The following is a 27,663-nucleotide window of genomic DNA, read 5'->3' on the forward strand; positions in this document are numbered from 1 at the left end:
ACGAGTTGCAAACACTTTTGATAGAATCAATCTGACTTTAGAATTTTTGAGGAACAAAAGATTGTCACAGTCTAACTTCCCTTCCTTCAGTTTAAATTATCAGAGATCTCTGTTTTGGCTTAACTTTTTTAGAATTTTGAGAGATAATAAATAAACAGACTAAATTCTCTCCCTTCAATTGAAATGGGCTGAGAGCTCTTCTTTCAGGTGCTGATACATAGCTGTCTGTCTGTGTTCTCTCTTAGAACAGTCTGTTTGCACTATAAGCCAGTTCAAAATTCACTTGTAACAAATGCATCTCTCGATGCTCAGTCCAAGTGGCTGGATCCAAGGTAACAAGAATGCACCATTTAAATCGCAGTCTCCGAATGGCTGTATCCAAGGCAATGAGAATGCACCTTCTCGGTAACTGCTGAGGCCTGCTTATTCTTAAAGCAGTACTGATCCTTTGCTGTCTAAAAGACACACCAGATATTTCTTGAAAAAAAATTACAGGATCATAAACCTGAATGTAAACTCCAGTCATATTCTGATTGCTGTGGGAAAATGTGAACTTGTCCATTTTGGTAAGACAAATAAAAACGAAGATATTATCTAAAAGGTAAGAGATTGCAGAGGGATCTGGGTGTCCTAGTAGATGAATCACAAAAGGTTAGTATGCAGGTACAGCAAGCAATTAAGAAAGCTAATAGAATGTTATTGTTTATTGTGAGGGGAATTGAATACAAAAGTAGGGAGGTTATGCTTCAGTTATAAAGCACACTGGTGAGACCACATCCAGAGTACTGTGTGCAGTATTGGTCTCCTTATTTAAGGAAGGATATAAGTGCGTTGGAAGCAGTACAGAAAAGGTTTACTAGACGAATACCTGGAATGGGCAGGTTGTCTTGTGAGAAAAGGTTGGACAGGCTAGGCTTGTATCTGCTGGAGTTTATAAGAGTAAGAAGTGACTTGATTGAAACATATAAGATCCTGAGGGGTCTTGACAGGGTGGATGTGGAAAGGATGTTTCCTTTGATGAGGAGATGAGGAGAAATTTTTTCTCTTTGGAACTCTGTTCCTCAAAAGGCTGTGGAAGCAGTGTTTGAATATTTTTAAGGCACAGATAGATAGATTCTTGATAAGGGGGTGAAAGGTTATTAGGGTAGGCGGGAATGTGGAGTAATCGGTTCAGCTATGATCTTATTGAATGGCGGAGCAGGCTCGAGGGGCTGAGTGGCCTATTCCTACTCCTAATTCGTATGAATGTTCGTACGCTACCTAGGGAGAAACTGTTACCATTGGTGGAAGCGTTGAGAACCAGATGAGACCGATTTAAGATGATTAGCAAAAGAAGCAACGGCGACATGAGGATAACGTTTTTTTACGCAGTGAGTAGTTAGGATCTGGTGTGCATGGCCTGAGAGTGTGGTGGAGGTAGATTCAATCGAGGCCTTCAAAAGAGAACTGGATAATTATCTGAAGTGAATTTTTTTTTGGCCTCCAGGGACGAAGCGTGGGAGCGGACTAGCTGAGTAGCTCTTAAAGAGTCAGCATGACATGATGGGCCGAATGGCCTCCAGTGCTGATTCTGTTCTATAATTTTATGTGGCTACTTGCAATCCAGATGTTGTTCATTAAATTTGAATTTCTGATTGGTAAATATTAAATGTGTATTAGACACTCGGGCATATGATTTCAGTATGTTTTCTTTTCATGCTGTACACATAGGTACATCAATATTTTTGGACATTTCTTGCTAAAGTGCTAAGACTAAGGCTCAATGAGGAATGCAGGAGAGCATGTAAGGAGCAGCACCAGACATACCTAAAATGAGGTGTCAGCCCAGTGGAGCTACCACACAGGACTACTTGAATGCCAAACAGCTGAAGAGACATGCAATAGACAGAGCTAGGCAATCTCACAACCAATGGATCAGAGCAAAGCTCTGCAGTCTTGCCACATGCAGTCGTGAATGGTGATGGACAATTAAACAATGAACAGGAGGAGGAGGCTCCACAAATATCCCCATCCTCAACGATGGAGGAGCCCAGCACATCAATGCCAAAGAAAAAGTGGAAGTATTCGCAACCATCTTCAGCCAGAAATGCCGAGTGGATGATCCATCTCGGCCTCCTCCTGCGGTGACCAGCATCACAGATACCAGTCTTCAGCCAATCCAGTTCACTGCACATGACACCAAGAAACAGCTGAAGGCATTGGATATTGCAAAGGTTATGGGCACTGACAACATCCTGGCTAGAGAACTGAAGATTTGTGCTGCAGGACTAGCCGCGCCCCTAGCGAAGCTGTTCCAGTACAGCAACAACACTGGCATCTCCCTGACGATGTGGAAAATTGCCCAGGTATGTCCTGTACACAAAAAGCAGGACAAATCCAATCTGGCCAATTACTGCCCATCAGTCTATTCTCGATCATCAGCAAAGTGATGGAAGGTGTCATAGACAGTGCTGTCAAAAGGCACTTACTCAGCAATAACCTGCTCACTGATGCTCCGTTTGGGTTCCATCACGACCACTTGGCTTCTGACCTCATTATAGCCTTGGTCCAAACATGGACAAAAGAGCTGAATTCAAGGGGTGAGGTGAGAGTGATTGCCCTGAATATCAAGGCAGCATTTGACCAAGAGTGACATCAAGGAGCCCTAGCAAAATTGAAGCCAATGGGAATAGAGGGGAAACATTCATACCTCGCACAAAAGAAGACTGTTGCTGGAGGCCAATCATCTCAGCCTCAGGACATTACTGCAGGAGTTCCTCAGGGTAGTGTCCTAGGCCCAGCCTTCTTCAGCTGCTTCATCAATGACCATCTCTCGATCATAAGGTCAGACGTGGGGATGTTTGCTGATTGTACGATGATCAGCACCATTCAGAACTCCTCAGATACTGAAGCATCCCATGCCCATATGCAGTAATACCCGAACAACAGTCAGGTTTGGGCTGATAAGTGGCAAGTAACATTTGTGTCACACAAGTGCCAAACAATGACCATCTCCAACAAGATAGAATCTAATTATCTCCCCTTGATATTCAACGGCATTACCATCGCTCAATCCCCCACTATCAACATCCTGGGGTTACTGTTGACCAGAAGCTGAACTGGAGCAGCCACATAAACACTGTGGCTACAAGAGCAGGTCAGAGACTGGGAACTCTGCCCACCTACTGATTCCCCAAAGCCTGCTCACCATATATAAGGCACAAGTCAGGAGTGCGATGGAATACTCTTCACTTGCCTGGATAAGTGCAAGTCCAACAACACTCAGGAAGCTTGACACCATCTAGGGCAAAGCAACCCGCTTATCAGCACCCCATCCACTACCTTAAACACTCACTCTCTCCACCAGCTATGCACAGTGGCAGCAGTGTGTACCATATACAGGATGCACTGCAGCAAGTTGCCCAGTCTCCTTCGACAGATCTAGATATAGACGGGATGGTCAAATGGGCAGAAAAGTGGCAGATGGAATTTAACCCTTGAAAAGTGTGAGGTGATACACTTTGGAAGGAGTAATGTGACACGGAAGTATTCAATGAATGGCCTGACACTGGGAAGTTCCGAGGAACAAAGAGACCTTGGCGTGTTTGTCCATAGATCTCTGAAGGCAGAAGGGCAGGTTAATAGGGTGGTGAAAAAGGCATATGGGACACTTGCCTTTATCAATCGAGGCATAGATTACAAAAGCAGGGAGGTCATGTTGGAGTTGTATAGAACTTTGGTAAGGCCACAGCTGGAGTACTGTGTGCAATTCTGGTTGCCACATTATAGGAAGGATGTGATTGCACTGGAGGGAGTGCAGAGGCCATTCACCAGGATGATGCCTGGGATGGAACATTTAAGCTATGAAGAGAGGTTGGATAGGCTTGGGTTGTTTTCGCTGGAGCAGAGATGACTGAGGGGTGACCTGATCGAGGTGCACAAGATTATGAGGGGCGTGGATAGGGAGCAGCTGGTCCCCTTAGTTGAAGGGTTAGTTACGAGGGGTCACAATTTAAGGTGAGGGGCAGGAGGTTTAAGGGGGATTTGAGGAAAAAAATTTTACCCAGAGAGTGGTGACGGTCTGGAATGCACTGCCTGGGAGGGTGGTAGAGGCGGGTTGCCTCACATCCTTTAAAATGTACCTGTATGAGCACTTGGCACGTCATAACATTCAAGGCTATGGGCCAGGTGCTGGCAAATGGGATTAGGTAGACAGGTCAGGTGTCTTTAATGCATCGGTACAGACTCGATGGGCCGAAGGGCCTCTTCTGCACTGTATTATTCTGTGATTCTGTGACAGCACCTTCCAAACCCACGGCCACTTGCACTTAGAAGGGCAAGGACAACAGACGCATGGGATCACCACCATCTGCAAGTTCCCCTCCAAGTCGCACATCATCCTGACTTGGAAATATATAGCCCTTTCTTCACTGTCGCTGAATCAAAATCCTGGAACTCCGTCCCTAATTCACAGACATACATTCAAAAGTAACAGTTGTCAGGCAAGCCCCCCACCTGCTAAGACTGAGGCACACATTATTTCGCCACATGAACATTAAAACTTAAAATTGTGGCTGGGAAGAAAAGAGGGCCCATCACAAGGAATTGTCAGTCCCTGACTGGAAAGATATTTGAATTTGCAGTGTTGGAACAAGGGACCCAGTCCTTGCTTCTCGAATACACAGAAGAAGTGGTCAGACCAGTTTAGTCACATGACTGGCTGGCTATTGGTTTTTTGATTTTGAGCTCAGAAAGCTGTTTGCTTCTGGACTGAGAAAACTGTTCTGTCTGCTCCCATCTCTCTCTCATAGAACAGAAGACCCATTGAAGACACGTGAACTCAGAGAGGAAAGTGTCTTACGTGAACAAGGTTTAAGAAGAATATTGGGCTCCAACAAAAAGTAAGAGCTGTCTACAGTGAGCTGGAAACACAGGAATAGTAACAAGAAACCCCCTTCAGAGACTGCCCTAAACCTCTCTACTTTATTTTTCTTCTCTTTTCTGTCCCTGTTTGCATGTGTGCATCACGTGTGCATGCTAGCTTGGGCGTGTCGTATATCCATAGGCATTAACTGAATTAGAGTTAAAGTAATTTTAATAAATTTCACTTTACTTCTTTAAACCTAAGGAAACCTGGTGTGCTCATTTCTTTGCCTTACAATTGGAAAGTGGTGAACAAAGATTCACCAAAGTGGGAGCTCAAAACAAGTGTGTTTAAAAATTAAACCCTGTTACAACAAGACCAAGTGAAGACAGTAAAAGACCCCTAGACATCTTTCTCTCCTGGTCGTAACACAGTAGTTAATTGTTTTTTAACAAGTGGAGTTTTTTTTTAAATTAGCTGTTTCTTAATAAACAAAATAAGAAAGTCTTTGTGGATTACGTTCCTGGTGGATGAGGGCTTCTGATGTGGAGTAGATGAAAATAGTGCTTCAGAGGATAGGCATTCAACTCTTCGGCTGCAGCGAGCATTAAACAGTTCTTTGAACGATGAACACAGAAATCCAAACGGTTTCTTAACAAAGAAGGCTTTTCTTCTTACTCGGGGAATTAACCTGGCTTGTAGCTCCTTGTAGATTTTTTTTGAGAGAGAATAAAACAACTAATTTTCTTCAGTATGCCTCACTGGAAAGTCTCTCAGAAGGATCTGATTTCTGCCGGTTCCACACACAGCCAAGTGGAAATATTACCATGTGACCTCTCTCCTGCTGTTGCTTGGGGTAACAAAAATGCAGCTGCTGCACACTGTGTCTCAGGAATTCCAGAATCTTCTCTGCTTTAAAGGTGCACTGTTTTTAACAGAGTCTTAAATGTATGCACACTGTCTTTAAATCTGAGGAGAAAAAATAATTACAGATCCGTGACAGTAGTAATAGTTGAATTGTTTTTCGAGACACTAAACAACCTGAAGTTAAATTGAAGAATTGTATGTCTGTGGAGTATTTTTTTAGTTTACATATATAAATTTAACAAATATGTCTTGATTGGGGTCAACCATGGTTTTCTGTGTTGTCGTATTAGAAGCTATGTTAATGGCAAAGCTGATTTTATATGTTGAAAAGCAACTTAAAAGATCTTGAGGATTGGTGCAATTTGTTGACTTCCTGACACACATTTTCATGGAATTTCTGCGGTGATCCTCTGGATTTCCTACCATAACTTCAATAGAAGATGAGTGGACATCGATGGAAACAGCGTAAATGGCCGTTGATCTGTTTTCGAGCTTTGCCGCCAATCTTCTGATGAAGTCATGGGGGGAGGTTCAGAAGAACCTATGGAAATATTCCCTTAGAATTTCTATTCAGGTCAGTGTTGAAAAAAGATTTGCTTTGTGTCTGAAAGTTGAGTAACAACACCCATGTATTCTGTTGAGAAGGAAGAGTTTGGAGATTTTCAGTGAATGTAACAATTAAGGGTTCCCTATTCTTTGTGGAGCTCATGGAATGTTCTGCAATGTTCTTGGTTAGCCCAGTTGGATTGATTGAAAAATTCTTTTACTGGGTGATCCCTGGAGCTTTTCTGCTCAAAATGATATGGTCAAGAGAGCTGGTGATATGTTGGGCATTACATGAGCAGTGATAGTAACGCTTCAGTTCAGTGTCAGATCTCCCTTTCACATCCTGACACCACTTTGTGGTGCTGTAGGTGGCAGTGTTTGTTGCCAGGTGTTTGTGAGGAATCTCTCGTCCTGAGAGTTGGCTTTGGTTCACAAACTCTGAATGATGGGGGCAATGAACTGACTATGGTGTGAGAATGAACCCTTTTTTTTGCATATTAACACAACTGCAATCTAATATTTTTTTGAAATAAACTGAAATGCTTTCCTACTTCTGACATGAAACAATTAGTGTCCGCCTTACTAGAGTGCTTGCAGACTTCCTATTTACAACTCTCACTGTGTAAAGCCAGGCAAGGAACAGTGAAAACAGTTCCTGCTCCACAGTTCATGGGCAGTAGGAAATTAGAGGCTGGTTATTCTATTTTTCATATTTTTATATCAGCCTGATATAGAATCATACCTTACAGTCAATGTTCCAGACTCATCCATCACCATCCCTGGGTATGTCCAGACCCAGCAAAGGTGGTGGCACAGTCAGGAGGGAGTGTTCCTGGGAGTCCTCAACATTGATTCTAGACTTTATGAAGTCTCATGGCATCAGGTCAAACACAGACAAGGAAACCTGCTGCTGATTCACACCTACAGCCCTCCTTCAGCTGGTGAATCAGTCCTCCTCCATGCAGAACATCACTTGAAAGAAGCACTGAGGATAGAATGTACTCTGAGTGGGGTGACTTCAAAGTCATTAAGAGTGGCTTGGTAGCACCACAACTGATCGAGCTGGCTGAGCCCTGAAGGGCCTGTCTGCCAATTGGACCTGCGGCAGGCAGATGGTGAGACAATCAACAAAAGGGAAAACCCTTCTTGACCTGATGGTCACCAGTCTAGCTGTTGCCAATGGATATGTTCATGACAGTATTGGTAACACAGTCCTTGTGAAGATGAAGTCCTATCTTCACACTGAGCACACTATCATGTTGTGTGGCTCTACCAGCATGCTCAATGGGATATACTCAGATCAGATCTGGCAGCTCAAAACTGGGCATCCATGAGGCACTGTGGGCCATTGGCATCCACAGAAATGAATTTAACTAGAACCTGTAACCTCACTCTACCATTACCATAAAGCCAGGGGATCAACCCTGGTTTAATGGGGAGTGCAGGAGAACATGCTCGGCACAATACCAGGCATATCTAAAAATGAGGTGGCAACCTGGTGAAGCTACAACAGAGGACGACATGCATACTAAACAGATAAAACAGCATGGTATGGAGAGAGCTAAGCAATCTCACAACCAATGCATCATATCAAAGCTCTGCAGTCCTGCCACTTCCATTTGTGAACGGTGGTGGACAATTAAACAGCAAACCGGAGGAGAATGCTCCAAAAACGACCCCATTCTCAATAATGGCAGAGCCCAGCAGGTCAGTGCAAATGACAAGGCTGAAACATTTGCAACCATCTTCAGCCAGAAGTGCTGAGTGGATGATCCAGCTTGGCCTCCTCCTGAGGTCTCCAGCATCACAGATGCCAGTCTTCAGCCAATGCCATTCACTCTACATGATATCAAGAATGGCTGAAGGCACTGAATACAGCAAAGGCTATGAGTCCTGACAACATCCCGGATGTAGTACTGAAGACTGTGCTGCAGAACAAGCTGCACCCTTAGTTGAGCTTTTCCAGTACAGCTACAACACTGGTATCTATCCGACAATGTGGAAAATTGCCCAGGGTATGTCATTTCCAGAAAAAGCAGGACAAATCCAATCCGGCCATTTATCGCACCATCTGTCTACTCTCTGTCATCAGCAAGTGTTGGAAGGTGTCCTTGACGGGTGTTAAGTTCCACTTAAACAGCGATAATCTGCTCACTGATGCTCAGGTTGGGTTCTGCCAGGGCCACTCGGCTCCAGAACTTGTTACAGCCTTGGTCCAAACATGGACAAAAGAGCTGAATTCCAGAGGTGAGGTGAGAATGATTGTCCTGGATGTCAAGACAGCATTTGGCCGAGTGTGGCATTCAGGAGCCCTAGCAAAATTGAAGTCAATAGGAATCAGTAAAAAAAAACTCCACTGGTTGGATTCATACCAAGCACAAAGCAAGATCATTGTGGTCGTTTAGGCCAATCATCTCAGGCCCAGGACATTGCTGCAGAATTTCCTTAGGGAAGTGTCCCAGGCCCAACCATCTTCAGCTGCTTCATCAATGATCTTCCCTCCATTATAAGCTCAGAAGTGAGGATGTTCGCTGATTGCAGTTTTCAGTACCATTCAGAAACTGGAGCAGTCTGCTCGCATGCAGAAAGACCTGAAAAACATTCAGGTTTGGGTTCAAAAGTGGCCAGTAATATTTGTGCCACTCCCCATGACCATCTCCCCTTGACTTTCAACTGCATTACCCATTGCTTAATCCCCCACCATCAGCATCCTGGGAGTTAGCATTGACCAGATACCTAACTGGACCAGCCATGTAAATACAGTAGGTACAAAAGCAGGTCAGAGGTTGGTAATTCTGTGACAAGTAACTCACCACCTGACTTCCCAAATCCTGTCCACGATCTGCAAGGCACAAGTCAGGAGTGTGATGGAATACTCTCCACTTGCCTGCAGCTCCAACAACACTCAAGAAGTTCAGCACTATCCAGGACAAAGCAACCTGCTTGATTGGCACCCCATCTACCACTGGCACACAGTTGCATCAGTGTGTACCATCTACAAGATGCACTGCAGCAATGAGCCAAGGCTCCTTTGGCAACACTTTCCAAACCCATGATCCCTACTACCTTGAGGAGCAAGGACAGCAGCTGCATGGGAACTACCTACAAGTTCTCCTCCAAGCCACGCACCCTAGACTGGAGGTTGCACAGGAGCCAGGGCTCCCGACGCTTTAAAGGCGGGGGGTCCCTGGCAGCTCAGCAGTATTGGCAGCTCCACCAGGAGCGGTGGCCACTGCTGGTACTGCAGAGACCTTGGACCCAGGCCCAGCATTGCAACCCCGTACCTCAGGTAAGTGAGGCAGGGTCACTGGGGCCAGTCTGGAAGGCCCCGGCGTGGGGGAGCTAGGGGGTGGTCGACCCCTCCTCCCTTCCCCCCCCACCCACACACAAAAGCCCACAGGGAGTCCACCTCGTGTTAGAAGACACTCTCCCTGTGTGGCAGAAGCACACCCCCGCTGCTGATAAGATCCCAGAGGTGGCAGGAAGAGGCCCTTAATTGGCCATTAATATGCCATCTAAGGGGCCTCAGTTGGCCTCTGGGTGGGAAGGTTATTGACGGCCGGTCCCGCATTCGAGAAGATCGCTTGGCGATGGGGCCTCCGCCCCCTGCTACCCGTCACAATACTCTGTGCCTCCCCATCTCCGATCCTGCGTTGGGACCACATTAAATCATGGCCCATATCTTGGAACTATATCAACAATCGTTCACTGTCACTGGGTCAATATCCTGGGACTCCCTCCGTAACAGCACTTTGGGTGTACCTACACCACATGGACTGTAGTGGTTTAAGGAGGCACAGCATGAGCTTCACGAGGGCAATTCGGAACGGGCAATAAAAACTGGCCTTGGCAGTGAAGTTCACATCCCAGGAACGAATAAAAAACAAGTATAGTTTCAGGATCAATTGTTTTCTTAACGTATAGTTTAAGAAAAATATTTATTGAACTACGATAGTTTAAAGGGATTTACTTTAATTTTTACAGTGAAACATATCTCCAAATGTGTCTTATTAAATGAGTTAAGGTTTATTCCCCAGAGTAAGGATCAATTCTGACCTAAAGTCATGAGGTACAAAGTAGTAAATGATAACCAAGCACAAATGAAAGACTTGGTGATGAGTGATATTATTTGTAAAATCGCCTTAGTGGATCTAGTACTGGGGAAAGGAATGCTGCATATCTTTATGCTTGCTCTCGTAGAGCATTATTCGAAGCAGTGGCAGAGCTAGGTTTGGCCAATTGTCTCGGGTTGAACTCGAGATTTGGTTGACTTACCAGGGAGGGGACTGTGCTGGGCACTAGGGAATGCTGACTTGAGTAATCCGAAGGCCGAACCGTGAACTGCACAGACCTGTAGGCTAAATGTTGAGGCCAAAGAAGGCTGATAGGTTCGTGGGAGTGAAATGGTGGTGGTCAGGCCAAAGAAGGCTACGAGATTAGTAGGAGTCAGAGTCATGGTTATACTGCACAGAAACAGGCTGTTCGGTCCACCGTATCTCAACGGCCATCAAGCCTATCCTAATCCCATTTTGCTGCACTTGGCCTGTAGCCTTGTATGCTATGGCATTTCAAGTGCTCGTCTAAATACTTCTTAAATGTTGTAAGCGTTCCTGCCTCTACCACCCATTCAGGCAGTGTGTTTCAGATTCCAACCACCCTCTGGGTGAAAATTTTTTTCCTCAAATCCCCTCTAAACCTCTTGCTCCTTACCTTAAATCTATACCCCCTGGTTCTTGACCCCTCCGCTAAGGGAATAAGTTTCTTCCTATCTACCCTATATATGCCCTTCATAATTTTGTATACCTAAATCAGGTCCCCCCTCAGCCTTCTTTGCTCTAAGGAAAACAACCCTCGCCTATCCAGTGTCTCTTCATAGCTGAAATGTTCCAGCCCAGGCAAAATCCTGGTGAATCTCCTGTGCACCCTCTCCAGTGCAATCACATCCTTCCTGTAGTGTGGTGACCAGAACTATACACAGTACTCCAGCTATGGCCTGACTAGCGTTTTATATAGCTCCATCATAACCTCCGTGTTCTTATATTCTATGCCTCGACTAATAAAGGCAAGTATCCCATATGCTTTCCTAACCACCTTATCTACCTGTGCTGCTGCTTTCAGTGACCTATGGACAAGTACACCAAGGTTCCGCTGACGCTCTGTACTTCCTAGGGTCCTACCATCCATTGTATGGTCCCTTGCCTTGTTAGTCCTTCCAAAATGCATCACCTCACACTTCTCAGGATTAAATTCCATTTACCACTGCCTGTTTGGAGGCCTATTGTACACTCCCAGCCAAGTGATTGCCCCCTTTCTGTTTTTAAGTTCTACCCATATGGCCTCATTTGAGGAACCTTCTAAGGTATCATCCCTCCTTACTGCAGTAATTGACACCTTGATCAAAAATGCAATGCCACCTCCTGTCCAGCCCCCCCCACCCCCCGCCCCCATCACCCTATTCTATACCCTGGAATGTTAAGCTGCCAGTCCTGCCCTTCCCTCAACCATGTCTCTGATAGCAGAGATAGAGTGAAATGGTGGTGGTGAAAAGCTGGTTGGCCAACCTCCAAAGTGATGAGGGAGGTGCATAACAACTGCTCCCTCACCACTCACCAGTTCAGCCACTGATGCCTTCAGAGCATTTATGTTAGACAGACCGAGCTGCATTGTATTTTGCACCATTCATTTCTGGACCATCCAAGGCATTTTGCAGCCGCATCTTGGAAGTGCACTCACTGTTGTAGGGTAGGAAACGCTGCAGACAATTTTGGCGCAACAATGGAATAAATGACAGATAATATATTTTTCAGTGATATTGATTGATGGATACTTGCGGTACACTAGGAGAACTTCCTTGCTATTATTTGAATAGTGCTGTGGGAGTTATTACATCCTCCTAAGAGGGCAGATTCGGTCACAGTTTATCTTCTCACTTGATGGGTGGCATCTCCAGTGCACTTGAGACCGCAAGATTATGTGCTTGCGTCTCAGGATTTGGGCTTGGGACCATGCCTCCGGACTCAGAGGTGAAAGTACTATAGCTGAATTAATTAGTCTACGATTGAAGTCTATATATGTCTCACACTGATACTAAAGTTCCTGTTGTAATAAAATGCTAACAATTGAAGTTTGGTCAATTGATTTAATTTTAAAAGGGACTTTGTAAGTTGTATTGAGCTTGATGTCCGGGGATGTTGTGTACATGCATGCACTACTGCATATAGCTTAAACCATAAATGACTTTAATAATTAGTAGTTGTGCATTGTGTCACATGTCTTAAAAATGAAATATGTGGATATTTTTACAGAGTGAAACTTTAATCTTTTGAAAGGAACCAGGTTTTATTCTTTAGTTTTTTTTTACCTATTCTTGGATGGTTTCTCCTCAATTATAGCTGCTCCCCTTCATGCATAATTCCTTCAGTTGGTAGGTAAGACAGATGGCCTTAGAACTCCTTTGTGACTCTCAATAGTACTTCCACTTTGTACCTGTGCCAAGAATTACTGAATGGAATGGCCAACCAAGTGGAAAGTCATTTTTTTTCTCTTTGAGGGGTTGTCATACAATACACTTGCAATCCTAATGTACAGGCTTGAATATTGGATTTGATTTTTAGCTTTTCCTCTCCTCCACCTCCCCCACAAAAAAGATGTGTCCCTTATGTTGGCCAGGTTCATTGTCAGTACGAACATATAGGAAAAGCAGTGTTATGCTTCAGTGATACTTGGAAATAATTCTTTCAAGTATTTATGCATGCTATTTTTTGTGTATGACAATTTTCTAAAGTAATCTAATGTTTAAAAAGAGCCTGCTATTTTCACTGTTCAGGTACATTTGAAGTTAAGACTATTTGCTCATGTGCAGTGGAGCACTGAATTTGTAGAAAATTTGTAGTTAGCACTGTTTCTAGACAATGACCCCACATTTTTGAGGACCCAATGCTGCACTACCTGCATAAGTAATTCTTCTCTTCCCATTCTCACCTTTGACAGTCATCTACTTCATTCTCCTCCACTGTTGCTATGCTCTATCCCTACTGCACTACTGTCTTCTGGCTCATTCCCAATCTGTTCTAATACGACTATTGCACCTCTTCAGAAATCTTAGTCCCCTGTAATACATAGTTAGAGTGTCCCAGGGTTGTATCCTTGGTATAATGAAAGCAAAATACTGCAGATGTTGGAAATCTGAAGTAAAAACAAGAAATGCTGGAAATGCTCAGCAGGTCTGGCAGCATCTGTGAAGAGAGAAGCAGAGTTAACGTTTCAGGTCAGTGACCCTTTATCAGAACTGGAATGAAGAGTCACTGACCTGAAACAACTCTGCTTCTCTCTCCACAGATGCTGCCAGACCTGCTGAGCATTTTCAGCATTTCTTGTTTTTGTATCCTTGGTCCCTTGTTTATCATCTGCATGATACCTGCTAACTGACAGCATCTAGAAGCAGAGTCCAGGTACTTTTCGACCAGAAGAATCAATTTCAAGACTTTTACCAGCCCATTTAAATGCTTGACATTGTCCTATATAAACAAAAGCTTCTTATGCACATACCAAGCAATCCTGTACTGTTCACACAAGTCCTTGCTTGTCTGTGCTTATGGATTCATTAATCTGCCTGATTGTTCAGAGTGAACCAGGTGTTATGTAACCTTGGTGTACTGTTTGGTGCAGAGATACCCTCCTTATCCCATATCCTAGCTTCATATCCTTACCCAGTTGTACTCCTCCCTCCCTCCTTCTGCTGGAACTCTTATCTACATTATCTTTGCTTCAATGATTGACGTATCACTCCTTATTAGTTTTCTGTCCTTATCTCTCAGTCAGTTCATAGCCCGTGTTTGTTCTCAAAAAGTCCCACACAACAATTCACTTATCCTTGCTAAAAGCTAAGAACTCCTTATTCATAGAATCATAGAAACTTACAGCACAGAAGGAGTCAATTTGGCCCATCATGCTAGCGCTTGCCATTTGGAAGAGCAGTCATGCTGAGTCCCATGTCCCTGCTTATTGTTCGTAACCCTGTAAATTCCTCAACTACCTGTCCCAGCCCCCTTTTAAAATTGTTTATGGAATCAACTTCCATCACCTTTTCAAGGAGAGCATTCCAAATCCCAACTATTTTTGTGTGAACAAAATTCTCATCTCCCCTCTAGAGCTTTTGGAAAATATTTTGAATCTATGACTTCCAGTTGACTCATGCGTGAGAGGGAATATCTTTTCTCTCTCTACTCTATCAAAGCCCCTCAATGTCTTGAAAACCTCTATTATGTCACTTTGTCACCTCCTCTGTTCCAAGGAGAACTGTCTTAACTTTTCTAACCTTATAACTGAAATCCCTCATCCCTGGTAGCATCCTGGTAAACCTCCTATGTATCCTTTCTAAGGCCTTTCCATCTTTCCTGAAATGTGGTGCGCAGAATTGTCCACAGTACTCCAGCTGCGTCCAAACCAATCATTTATAAAGTACTAGCATGATCTTTGCCTTTATATTCTATTCCTCTACTTTTAAACCCAAGGAATCCATATACTTTTTTAACTACCTTATGAACTTTCTGTGCCACCTTTAAGGATTTGTGTATGTGGACACGAAGGTCCTTATGCTCATCTACACTTCTCAAAATCATTTATAGTAAACTGTCTTTCTATATTAATCCCCCCAAAGCTCATCCCTTCACACCTCTGTACATTGAATTCTACCTACTATGGTTCTGCCCATTTCACCAACCTGTCTGCCATCCTGAAGTCCACACTATCCTCATCACTATCTAGTATCTGGTCAAGTTTATGCAAACTTTATCATGCTGCTCTTTACCACCAAGGCTAGGTCATTTATAAAAATTGACACTTGGAGAACACCACTATAAACCAGTTTCCAGTGTACCAACTTCCAAGGTTGGTGCCCTTATTTTCATATCCCTTTTGTTCTGGCTGTATATTATCTCTATAGTCTTCTGCAGAATGTGGCCTTTTTCTCCTCTGTCCCCACACATTCCTCCCTGTCTCTGCCCCCAGTTACTTCCCATCATCTACTCAGCAATGTAGTCTTTCTCTTTATAAAATATTTTAGGAGTTTCTTCTATGTGAAAGGCACTGTATCCCAAGATACATTTGGATGGGCAGGATCATTTAGCCCTCCTTACCACATCGAGGAAATACTATACAGTGGTTCCATCATACTATTGAACTGCTCCTTAAATTATTCCAAGATTTTGTGTCTCTACTAGCCTACCAGGATGTCCGTTTGATATTTGGATTTTTTGTTTTGAACAAGAACTTCCTGACATCAGCCCAAAATTTATCTAGTTTGAACCGGTGCTGTTCCTATCGTGGTTTAGTTGAAGTACCATTACCAATTTACCTTTCCCATGCCATTCACCATCTTGTGTTCTTCTAATGATTCAGCTGGAGTTATTCATCCTCTCAAAATTGGAAATCCCAAGTTCCTTTTGCTTTTTCCCACCTCCATGGCTCGATCATCTCCCTGTGTCTTGATCAGAACTGGACATGGTATTTGAGTGATGGTCTGACTGGGGCACTATCCAGGTTCAGCGCTACATCCTTTGGCTTGCTGTTTTAACAAAATCATTGAGCCTTCTTATTTGCTTTATGAATTGTTATTATAAAATTATTGGACATTGAGCACCAATTGACTGATCTCTCCTGACTTGATTCTTAGCGATTTGGACAGCATTAATGAAGTACTTATGTGTTTTTTTTTAAATCTTGTGTGTGGTAATGTATTCTTAGATTACATTCATCTGCCATTATTTTGCCGTTTACATATTTTGTTTCTCTAAATTTGTAGTTTATGGGCTGCCTTTTAGGATTTATTTGTCTCCCTCAATTTAGTATCTGTGAATTTGATAATAGAGAAAGAAGCTAATCTAGCATAAGTGAGGTAACATTGAATATATCTCAATAATGCTGGACTCTTAGGGCTGGATTTTGTGGAGGAGGCAGGACTCGGCACCAGGTCGAAAAGATGGGGGAACCTCGCATTGGTCTTTTCGCACTACAGGGCACGATCCTCCGTTGTTCCGGAGTCAGTATCTGGCGCCCGAGTCTCTGTTCCTTTAAAGATGGGGATCCCGCCTCCAAAAATGGCCAGCAGTTCAGCAGTAGCGCAGCGCCACTGAGCCTCGGACCCAGGCCCAGCACTGGAACCTCGGACCTCAGATAAGTGAGGGGTGTGCTGGGTGTTGGTCGTAAAGTCCAGGGGGAGGAGGGTCCTGGGATTTGCATTGTTTCCTGACCAGGGCCCTCCATGGGCTGCAGATTACCCACAGAGGAGAGACCACCCCCAACCCCTCAGGGAGGGCACTTCGTTTTACAAGGTGGTGGAGGCACATTCCTCCCGCTGCTGTTTAAATCCCAGCAGCGGGAGGAAGAGGCCCTTAAGTGGCCCTCAATAAGCCTCAAGTGTGGTGATGCCTGAATCTGCTGATCTGAATTGCACAGTTGGGAGGTTCTGAGTTCTGATGAGGTACTTTCCCATTTGGCGTAAGTAAACCAGGGGCAAGTCAGTCCAAGTTGTAGTTGTACTTCTAGCTGCCTGCAACAGACCGGTATTTGCAGTGGCTTGTGATTGTGTGGCTTCCTGCTTTTAGGGCTACAGAATGACAAATGGTGAGATAAAACTTAATATGTGTGAGAACAAACTTATACAGTATTTACAGACATGCTTTATGAAGGCTGCACTGCTGTATTACTTTTGAGCATTTATGCTAGTAAGTAATGTTCACAAACTTCTCTTTTCTTTCCTTTTGAAATTTTTGCAAACATTCTCTGTCTGAAAAACTAATATGCTTCCACTCGCTCACTTTCCAGGCAATTCTTTTTCTGTCTCTCTGTCCTTTGTCTATCTGTCTGTGTTTTCTCCCTCTCTCCCTCCCTTCTTCCTCTCTCCCCATCTTTTTTTATCCTACCTATCTCTTCTGTCCTCATCTCTCATTTCTTGCTATCTTTTCCCTTTTCTCTCCTTGCCACCATTTCCTGCCCTTCCCTTCCTCCTTTTTTCTCTTGCTTTCGCTCCTCTCTCCACTTCTTTCTTGTGCTATTTTAATTTTCTCTTTCTTAATTTGCTATCTTTTTCTGTTTTACTCTTAACGTTAATTTTATGTTTTTTGCTTGGTTTTGCTCACTCTGTCTCTGTTTCTTTCTCATCTGTTTTATTCTAATCACACTTTCTTCACCTGGCTACCTTTTTTGCATTGTTATCTTTAGTTGTTTCTCACTTTAACTATATGTTTGTTTTACTTTCTTCCTCTGACTTCATTTTCTTGTTCTGTGCTTGCTTGTTATTGGCAATGTGCTTTTTTCAGCTTTTCTTTTTCTCCTCCCTGTCTGTTTTTCTTTTCAGTGGCTGTGACCTTCCTTTCCTCCTCATCTTCCTTTTCTTTGCTTTTCTCCCTTTGGACCAGTCCACAGACCACTTGAAGGACCCTCATGGACCACCTACATTTCTCACCCCTAATTTCACCCTTCCTCTCTTTTTCCCTCTCTCTTTCACCCTTCTCTCTCCTCCTCTCTCTTCCCCTCCCCCCCCTTCTCTCTTTCATTTTCTCCCTCACTATCTGTACCCCTGGTTCCTCCAGATGCAATTCTCTTGAGTTTATTGTAAGAAAGTTCATATCCAATTAACTTAATTGTAAAATTTCTTTAATATAATGTGAAACATTATAAGTAAGCGTATGACTGTTTGGAGTGGCGTTCAGATTTAGCTAGTTTATAACAAATAGATCAGTGATGCTCAGAATGTGGTCCGGGGACCACTGCTGGTCCATGAGGGCCTCTACGTGGCCTGCGAGCTGGTCCAAAGTGCAAATCACCATGCCCTAAGCCATATGAGTGAATAGGCCACTGCTTGGAATACGAGAGTTCAAGTCTAGTGTCAGTTGTGGCTCAGTTAATAGCACACTCGCCTCTGTATCACAAGCTTCCGGGTTCAAGTCCCACTCCAGGGCTTGAGCACAAAAATCAAGGCTGATGCTCTAATGCAGTACTGAGGGAGCACTGTCGGAGACCACTGTCTTTTGGATGAGAAATTAAACCGAGGCCCCATCTGCTTGCTTGGGTGAATGTAAAAGATCCCATGGTATTATTTCGAACAAGAGCAGGGGAGATATCCCCAGTGTGCTGGCCAATATTTATCCCTTGATCAAAGTCACAAAAACAGATTATCTGGTCATTATCACATTGTTGTTTCTGTGAATTTGCTGTGCGCATGCTGGCTGCTGCGTTTCCTGCATTACAACATTGCTACACTTCAAAGAGTACTTTTTTGGCTGCAAAGCACTTTGAGACGTCCGGTGGTCATGAAAGGTGCTATATAAATGCAAGTCTTTCTCTTTTCTTAAGTGGGATAGCAAAGCACTGGGGTTTCCTTCCAGAGGGCTAAAATTGAAAAGCAGATAAGTTGCTCAACTTGTATAGAACCTTGGTTCGGCCGCACTTGGAATACTGTAAACAGTTCTGATCTCCATATTACAAAATTAATATGCAAAAAAAGATTTACAAGAATGATACCAAAACTAAAGGTTATACCAATCAGGAACGATTGGTTGGGGCTGGGCTGGGCTGGGCATCTTTTCTCTCGAGAGAAGGCTGAGTGGTGACTTGATTGAGGTCTTTAAGATTATGAAATGGGTGTGCTAGGTTAGACACAGAGAAGATGTTTCCACTTCTGCTGAGACCAAAACTAAGGGCCATAAACATAGATAACCATTAATAATTCAAATAGGGGATTCAGGAAAAACTTCTTTACCCAGAGAGTGGATAGAACCTGCTACCACAGAGAGTAGTTGAGGTGAATAGTATAGATGCATTTAAAGGAACGCTAGATAAACATATGAGGGAGAAAGAACTAAAAGGATACATTGATAGGATTAGATGAAGTAGGGAAGAAGGAGGCTTATGCATAGCATAAACTCTGGCATGGACCAATTGGGCCAAATGGCCTGTTTGTGTGTTGTACATTGTATGTAATTCAATGTAATCCAAATTGATACTAAAAATAGTTCTATAACGTGATGGTTCACAGGACAGAGGTCGCTGGTTCTGCAATCTGATTAGTTGATGGCATCTTACAGCATCCACACAGGCATACAACTTGTAATATAGATTTATGACTTACTGATGTTGGAAGTAATGATTACAATAAGTATTTAAACAAAATTTTAATTAGATGAATACAAATTTATCTTGCAGCAGTATGTTCCATTAGAAATGACCCAGGATATAGGAAACTACCATTTCTTGTTTTTATATAGGAAACTACTATTTTCTCGTAAATTTAAACATTTGTGTCTGTGCGTATTTATTTGAAACTAAATTTGTATGGAAATAAACCCCCATTACTGAAATTATTCCAATATTTTTATCTTTATAGTCTGTAAATAAGTGTGTTTGGTGGACTTAGCTAAAAAAATAATGTCTCAAACACCTTTGTATTTCTTGTAATATGAATAATAGACTGTTATGGAAGAACTCAACAGCTATTCTAAATTATCGTCTACAACATTTAAGTAGCTGGATTGTAAACTTCTGAATATGGATCATAGGAGTCTGGAATAATTGGGTATATAGTTTCTATGTACTTGGTGAGTAATTGTTTCTTTGTTGTTGATACAGGGTGGCCTGAAGAATAGCAAGCATGAAAGTACTCTGTCATCCCAAGAATATGTTCATGAGTTACGTTCTGGAATTACTGATGATAAACTTCTTAACTGCCTAGAATCACTGAGAGTTTCTTTGACCAGCAATCCTGTTAGGTAAGTGAAGCTTTGGTCTGGATCTCAATTTAAATCAACATTCTGACCATATTATAGTGCTCTAAGCACGTGGGAGATTGAAGAAAGGCATGGCACAACTGAGAGAGTCTGGGACCAGCTGAGTGTCAGGGCTCCATGTTGATTGAGCTCATCTACCATTGTTTTCATGAAATAGATATCCTATAACATTGTGGAATGGCCTCTGGCCCAGAATTGGTCCCTTCTTTATGGCTAATGAACTTTGTTGATGACAGATAACTCATATAAGGAGATTTAGGTAGAAAAATAACTACTGTAATTAAAAAATCGATTATCATGCTCAGAAAAATCCAAACTGCATTTCTGAAGTTGTATTTTGTCATTGTTAAATCGTTATAAAATAATTGACAGTTTGTATCTTCAACTTAAAGGTTCAATTTGAGGATTGATGTACTTCTGTGTAAACGAAAGAAAGGATATAGTGAGGGGAATGAATGTTCAGCAGTTGAATGCTAGTTTTTTCTATCCTGGAAGTGCACTGACACAGTTGATTCATCAGAATAGCCAGGAGTGATGGATGGAGTATAAATGATGTATAAGAGAGGGAAGATACACAAATACAAACAAATGCAGTAATGTAGTTTGGAATTTGTACCAATTCTGCAAAAGAAATTTAAATTGTTTGCAGTAAGAAATTAGGTTAAACAGCCTCACCTTGAGGTACTTCAGACAGAATAGGTCAGTGAGCTGCAACATAATTGGAAACAAAAAAAAAAGACACGCGGCAAACTGGCATATAAAGGCAAACTACGACAGAGTAAGAGACTGATGTATTGGGAACTTGTATCCAGAATTCAATTTTGTGTTTACAAGCATAGGATCTAAGACTGGTACCCAGATGGGGGTTAGATACATTTAAAAAAAAAAGTGTATTGCTGCATTGTACTCATTTCAGTATTTGAGTTAGTAGTCTGAATGACAAAATTAGTAACTCAAATGTAGAGGTGTATTAGACATTGGGCTTTACTTATTTTGAACTCAGTGTAATGATGGTTATTAAACTACCCAGTGAAGCCAATGAATAGGAACATAGGAGCAGGAGTAGGCCATTCAGCCCATCGAGCCTGCTCCGCCATTTATTACGATCATGGCTGTTCATCCACTTCAATGCCTTTTTCTCACACTATCCCCATATCCCTTTATGTCATTGTTATTTAGAATGTCAATCTCTACTTTAAACATACTCAATGACTGACCTTCCACGGCCCTCTGGGGCAGAAAATTCCAAAGATTCACAAACGTTTGAGTAAAGAAATGAAATATTTAGGAAAATATGTGTTTGGGGTGGGGAGTGTGGTCTGGGATTTAGCGGACATCTTTGAACTAATTAGAAACTGAGATCATTGAACAAGTTTTTGAAGAGCATGTAAGTGTTACAAAGTGAGAAGGCAATAGGTAAGAGTGGATGCACAAATTAACAATGTACAGAGGGTAGCAGTAATATATACGAAAAGTCAGATGTGCAGACTGCCATTAAATTGAGTGAAGAATTTTATTAAATCTACGTTTTTTTCCCTATATGTGCTATTATGTTTAAAACCATTTCAATCACATTAAGTTACTTCCTTTGTAATAGACAAGTGCATTCACACTTTTATTTTCATTATTGGATTTGCATAACGTAAGAAATATGGCCAGTAGTAGGCCATTTGGCCTTCAAGTCTGCTCTGCCGTTCAGTAAGATTGTGGCTCATCATCTACCTCAAATCCACCTTCCCACACTATCCCTATATCCCTTTATTCCTGTAGTATCCAGAAATATATTAATATATGTTTCAATTAGATCACCTCTCATTCTTCTCAGCTCTAGGGAATATAGGCCCATGTAAGAACATAAGAAATAGGAGACGAAGTAGGCCATTTGGTTCTACGAGCTCCGGCATTTAATAAAATCATTACTGATCTGATTCTGCCCTTAACTCTACTTTCTTGCCTGCCCCCCAATAACCCTTGACTCATCTGTCAATCAAAAATCTGTCTAACTCAGCGTTGAATATATTCAATGACTCAGCCTCCACTGCTCGCTGGGGAAGAGAATTCCAAGCACAAACGACCCTCTGTGAGAAGAAATTGCTCCTCACCTCTGTCTTAAATGGGAGACCCCCTAATTTGAAACTGTGTTCCCCAGTTCTAGATTCCCCCATGAGGGGAAACATGCTCTCAGCATCTATCTGTCAAGCCCTCTCAGAATCTTATAGGTTTCAATAAGATTCCCTCTCAATCTTCAAAACTCCACTGAGTATCAACCCAACCTGCTCAACCTTTCCTCATAAGACAAACCCCTCATCCCAGGAATCAGCCTAATGAACCTTCTGCGACACATCAGGGAGGGGGAGAGTTACCTGGACACTGTGTTTCAGGAGACAGTCACACCCCTTAGATTAACTACCTTGAATTCGGCCAGTGGTCAGGGACAGGAGGGTGTGACTGCGAGTGAGGCAGGTATGGGGATCCAAAATTTAGCTTTGGAGGAGCCTCACCCAGTACCATTATCCATAGGTACAAGGTTCTTGCTGCCAGTGTGGCCGAGGGCACAGACTGTAGGGAGGATGAGCGAACTAACCACAGCATCGTGGTTCAGAGCACCATTCAAGTGGGGGGAGAAAAGAGAAATGTAGTTGTAGTAGGGGATAGCATAATTAGGGGAGTATATACTGTTCACTGCAGGAAAGATGGAGAGTCCCGAAGGCTGTGTTGCCAACCTGGTGCCAAGGTTAAGGACATCTCTTCTGGGCTGGAGAGGAACTTGGAGTGAGAGGGAAAAGATTCAGTTGCCGTGGTCCACGTGGGTACCAACGACATAGGTAGGACTAGGAAAGAGGTCTGCTGAGGGACTATGAGCAGCTCGGGGCCAAATTAAAAAGCAGAACCACAAGGTAATAATCTCCGGATTACTACCTGAGCCACGTGCCCTTTGGCATAGGGTAAATAAGATTAGAGAGGTAAATGTGTGGCTCAAAGATTGGTGTGGGAGATATGGGTTCCAATTCATGGGACACTGGCACCAGCACTGGGGAAAGAGAGAGCTGTTCCGTTGAGATGGACTTCACTTGAACCATGCTGGGACTAGTGTCCTGGCGTATCATATATCTAGTTTAAAGCCTTATCTACAACCCTAAATAGTAGGGGGGAGGGTTCAATTGAAAGGGAGTTTAAAAAGTCAAAAAATAACGAGAGAGCAGAGGTGCAGGATAGTGAAGGAGCATACATTAATCAGAGAGTGACAGGAAGGGACAGAGTATATAAGCACAAGAGTACAGCAGAAATTAGAACCAGAGTAGGTAAAAATGGTAAAAAGTCAAAGCTTAAGGCTCTTTATCTGAATGCACGTAGCATTTGTAACAAGATAGATGAGCTGATGGCACAGATAGAAATAAATGAATATGATTTGATAGCTATCACTGAGACGTGGTTGCAGGATGACCAGGACTGGAATCTTAATGTTCAAGGATATTTGATGTTCCGGAAGAATAGGCAGAAAGGAAAAGGAGATGGGGTAGCTTTGTTATTAAAGGAAGGGATCAGTGCAGTTGTGAGTAATGATATAGGTGTAATAGATCGTGATTTAGAATCAGTTTGGGTGGAAATAAGGAATAGCAAGGGAAAGAAATCACGGGTGGGAGTGGTCTAAAGGCCCCGAAGAGTATCCTCTCTGTTGGACAAGATATTAATCAGGAAATAATGGAGGCATGTAAGAAGGGCACTACAATTATCATGGGTGATTTTAATCTGCATATAGATTGGACAAGTCAAATTGGCAAGCGTAGCATGGAAGACGAATTTGTAAGGTGCCTCAAGGATTGTTACTTAGAGCAATACGTTGCAGAACCTACCAGGGAACAGGCTATTTTAGATTTAGTATTATATAATCAGGTAAGATTAATAAAAGATCTCATAGTTAAGGATCCTTTAGGGGGAAGCGATCATAACATGGTAGAATTTTAAATTTAGTTTGAGAGTGAGCAACTCGGGTTTCAAACCAGTGTCTTCCACTTAAACAAGGGCAATTATAGAGGTATGAAGAAAGAGTTGTCTAAAGCGGGCTGGGAAGATAGACTACAGGGGAAGTCAGTAGATGAGCAGTGGCAGACTTTTAAGCAGGTATTTCATAACACTCAGCAAACATTTATTCCAGTCAGAAGGAAGGACTTGAAGAAAACGATGAACCACCTGTGGATAACAAAGGAAGTTAAGGAGAGTATCAAATCAAAAACAAAGGCATACAATGTGGCAAAAACGAGTGGTAGGCCTGAGGATTGGGAATTTTTTAGGAACCAGCAACAGCTGACTAAAAAACTAATAAAGAGGGAGAAAATTGATTACGAGAGTAAATTGGCAAGAAATATAAAAACAAACAGTAAGAGCTTCTACAGATATAGTAAAAGGAAGAGAGTAGCTAAAGTAAGTGTGGGACCCTTAGAGGATGAGACTGGGGAATTAATAACAGGGAAATGGCAGATAATTGAAACAAATATTTTGTATTCATGGTGGAGGACACTATAAACATCCCAACAATAATAGATGAGCAAGGTGTAAATGGGAGGGAGGAACTTGTAACAATCTCTATCACGAGGGAAAAGGTGCTGGACAAACTGATAGGACTAAAGGCAGACAAGTCGCCAGGACCTGATGGCCTGCATCCCAGGGTTTTAAAAGAAGTGGCTGCAGAGATAGTAGAGGCATTGCTCATAATATACCAAAACTCACTGGATTCCGGTAGGGTACCAGCGGATTGGAAAACCACTAATGTGACACCTCTATTCAAGAAAGGAGGGAGACAGAAAGCAGGAAACTTTCGATCAGTTAGCTTAACATCAGTCAGGAAAATGTTAGAGTCCATTATTAAGGAAGAACTAGCAGGACATTTAGAGAAACATAATGCAATCAAACAGAGTAACATGATTTTATGAAAGGGAAATCATGTTTGACAAATTTGTTCGAGTTCTTTGAGGATATAAAAAGCAACGTGGATAAAGGGGAACCAGTAGATGTAGTGCATTTGGATTTTCAGAAGGCGTTTGATAAGGTGCCACATAAAAGGTTATTGCACAAAATAAGAGCTCAGGGTATTGGGGGTAATGTGTTGGCATGGATTGAGGACTGGCTAACACACAGAAGGCAGAGAGTCGGGATCTTTGGGTCTTTTTCAGGTTGGAAAGCCGTAACTAGTGGGGTGCCATAAGGATCTGTCCTAGGGCCTCAACTATTTACTATCTATATTCATGACTTACTGGAAGGGACAGACTGTAGTGTATCCAAATTTGCTGACGATACAAAAATAGGTGGGAAGGCATGTTGTGATGAGGACACAAAGAATCTGCAAAGGGACATAGATAGGTTAAGTGAGTGGGCAAAAACTTGGCAAATGGTGTTCAATGTGGGAAAGTGTGAGGTAATCCACTTTGGTGGGAAGAATAAAAAGGCAGATTATTATTTAGATGGTGAAAGACTACAAAATGCTGCAGTACAGAGGGATCTGGGTGTTCTTGTGCATGAAACACAAAAGTTTAGCATGCAGGTTCAGCAAGTAATTAGGAAGGCAAATGGAATTTTGCCTTTATTGCCAGGGGGTTAGAGTTTAGAAATAGGGAAGTCTTGTTACAACTGTACAGGGTGTTGGTGAGGCCACACCTGGACTACTGCATACAGTTTTGGTCCCCGTATTTAAAGAAGGATATACTAACATTGGAGGCAGTTCAGAAAAGGTTCACTAGGCTGATTCCTAGGATGAAGGGGTTGTCTTATCAAAACGGCTAAACAGGTTAGGCATTTATTAATTGGCGTTAGAAGAATGAGAGGTGATCTTATAGAATCATATAAGATTGTAAGGGGGCTTAACCGGGTAGATGTTGAGAATATATTTCCACAGGTGGGGAAGTCTCGAACTAGAGCACATAGTTACAGTATAAGGGAGAACACATTTAAAACTGAGATGCGAAGGAATTTCTTCTTTCAGAGGGTGATGAATCTCTGGAATTCTGTGCCTCGGAGAGTTGTGGAGGCTAGGTCACTAAATGTATTTAAGGAGGAGGTAGATAGATTTTTGAAATCTCGGGGAGTCGAGGGTTAGGCGGAGCAGGCCTGAAAGAGGAGTTGAGGCCTGGGACAGATCAGCCATGATCTTATTGAATGGCGGGGCAGGCTTGAGGGGCTGAATGGCCTATTTCTTATGTTGTCTGAACTGCTTCCGATGCAAGTATTTCCCTCCTTAAATAATGTGATCAAAACTATGCACAGTACTTTAGGTGTGGTCTCACCAATGCCCTGTAAAGTTGTAGTAAGATTTCCCTACTTTTATACTCAACCCCCTTGCAATAAAGGCCAATGTTCCATTTGCCTTCCTAATTGTTGTTGTACCTGCATGCTCACATTTTAGGATTTGTCTCCAAGGATGCCCAGGTCCCTCTGTACCAGAGAATTCTGCAGTCTCTCTCTATTTAAATAATAATCTGCTTTTCTATTCTTCCTGCCAAAGTGGGCAACTTCATATTTTCCCACATTACACTCCATTTGCTAAATTTTTGCCCAGTCACTTAACCTATCTATATCCCTTTGCAGACTCTTTGTATCCTCCTCATAACTTGCTTTACTACCTATTTTCGTATCATCAGCAAATTTGGCTACAATATTGTCAGTCCCTTCATCCGCTTCATTAATATAAATAGTAAATAGTTGAGGCCCCAGCACTGATCCCTGTAGCACTACAGTAGTTATAGTTTGCCGTACTGAAAATGACCCACTTTTCCCGAATCTCTATTTCCTTTTGGTTAGCCAGCCCTCAATCCATGCTAATATATCACTCCCAACACCATGAGCTCTTAACTTGTGTAGTAACTTTTAAAGTGGCACCTAATTGAATGCCTTTTGGAAGTCCAAATACACAGCATTGACTGGTTCCCCTTTTTCCATCCTGCTTGTTACATCCTCAAGAAACTCTAACAAATTTGTCAAACATGATTTCCCTTTCATAAAACTTTGACTCTGCCTGATTGCATTATGATTTTCTAAATGTCCTGCTGCTGTTTCCTTAGTTATGGATTTCAGCATTTTCCCAATGACAGGCTAACTGGCCTATAGTTTTCTGCTTTCTGTCTCCCTCTTTTCTTGAATAGAGGTGTTACAGTTGCGTTTTCCAATCCACTGGGCCCTTTCCAGAATCTAGGGAATTTTGGAAGATTACAATCAATGCATCCATCCGCTCTGCAGTCACTTCCCTTCAGACCTTTGCATGCAGGCCATCAGGTCCAAAGGAGACCAAAACTGTACACAGTACCCCAGGTGTGGTCTCACCTCGGCCACGTGGGATTGTTTCCACCATGTGAGAGATACGTTGGCTTCTGAGTTAAGTGGTATAATTTTGGTTACCTCCCAATACTGCTTACATGTATCCCCACAAATAGCATCGTCTGCAAGTAGACCAGTGTCTCTTTCGGACCAAAATGTAGCATTCTGCATATATTGAAGGCAATGCAATGTACTGATTGCACTAGAAATAATACTGGATGCCACTATGTTTTGATGATCTCTGATGGTCAAAACACCACACTGGGTGGCTATTTATTTCAAGTTAAAGTATGAATTGTTTATTATGAGAAAGAAGTA

At 42.6% G+C, this 27,663-nt stretch overlaps 1 protein-coding gene across 4 annotated transcripts in view; it reads left to right on the top strand.

Annotated features, from left to right (window-relative positions):
* Nucleotides 1-27,663, top strand: part of diaph2 (diaphanous-related formin 2) — a 967,621-nt gene that overhangs the window by 268,777 nt on the left and 671,181 nt on the right. For all 4 annotated transcript variants that reach the window (XM_068047702.1, XM_068047700.1, XM_068047699.1 and 1 more), the window contains one exon: nt 19,883-20,022. In XM_068047702.1, the coding sequence (XP_067903803.1) occupies nt 19,883-20,022 (140 nt within the window). The remainder of the gene's footprint in view (nt 1-19,882; nt 20,023-27,663) is intronic.

This window comes from Heterodontus francisci, chromosome 15, assembly GCF_036365525.1.
Source record: "Heterodontus francisci isolate sHetFra1 chromosome 15, sHetFra1.hap1, whole genome shotgun sequence".
Classification (NCBI taxonomy): domain Eukaryota; kingdom Metazoa; phylum Chordata; class Chondrichthyes; order Heterodontiformes; family Heterodontidae; genus Heterodontus; species Heterodontus francisci.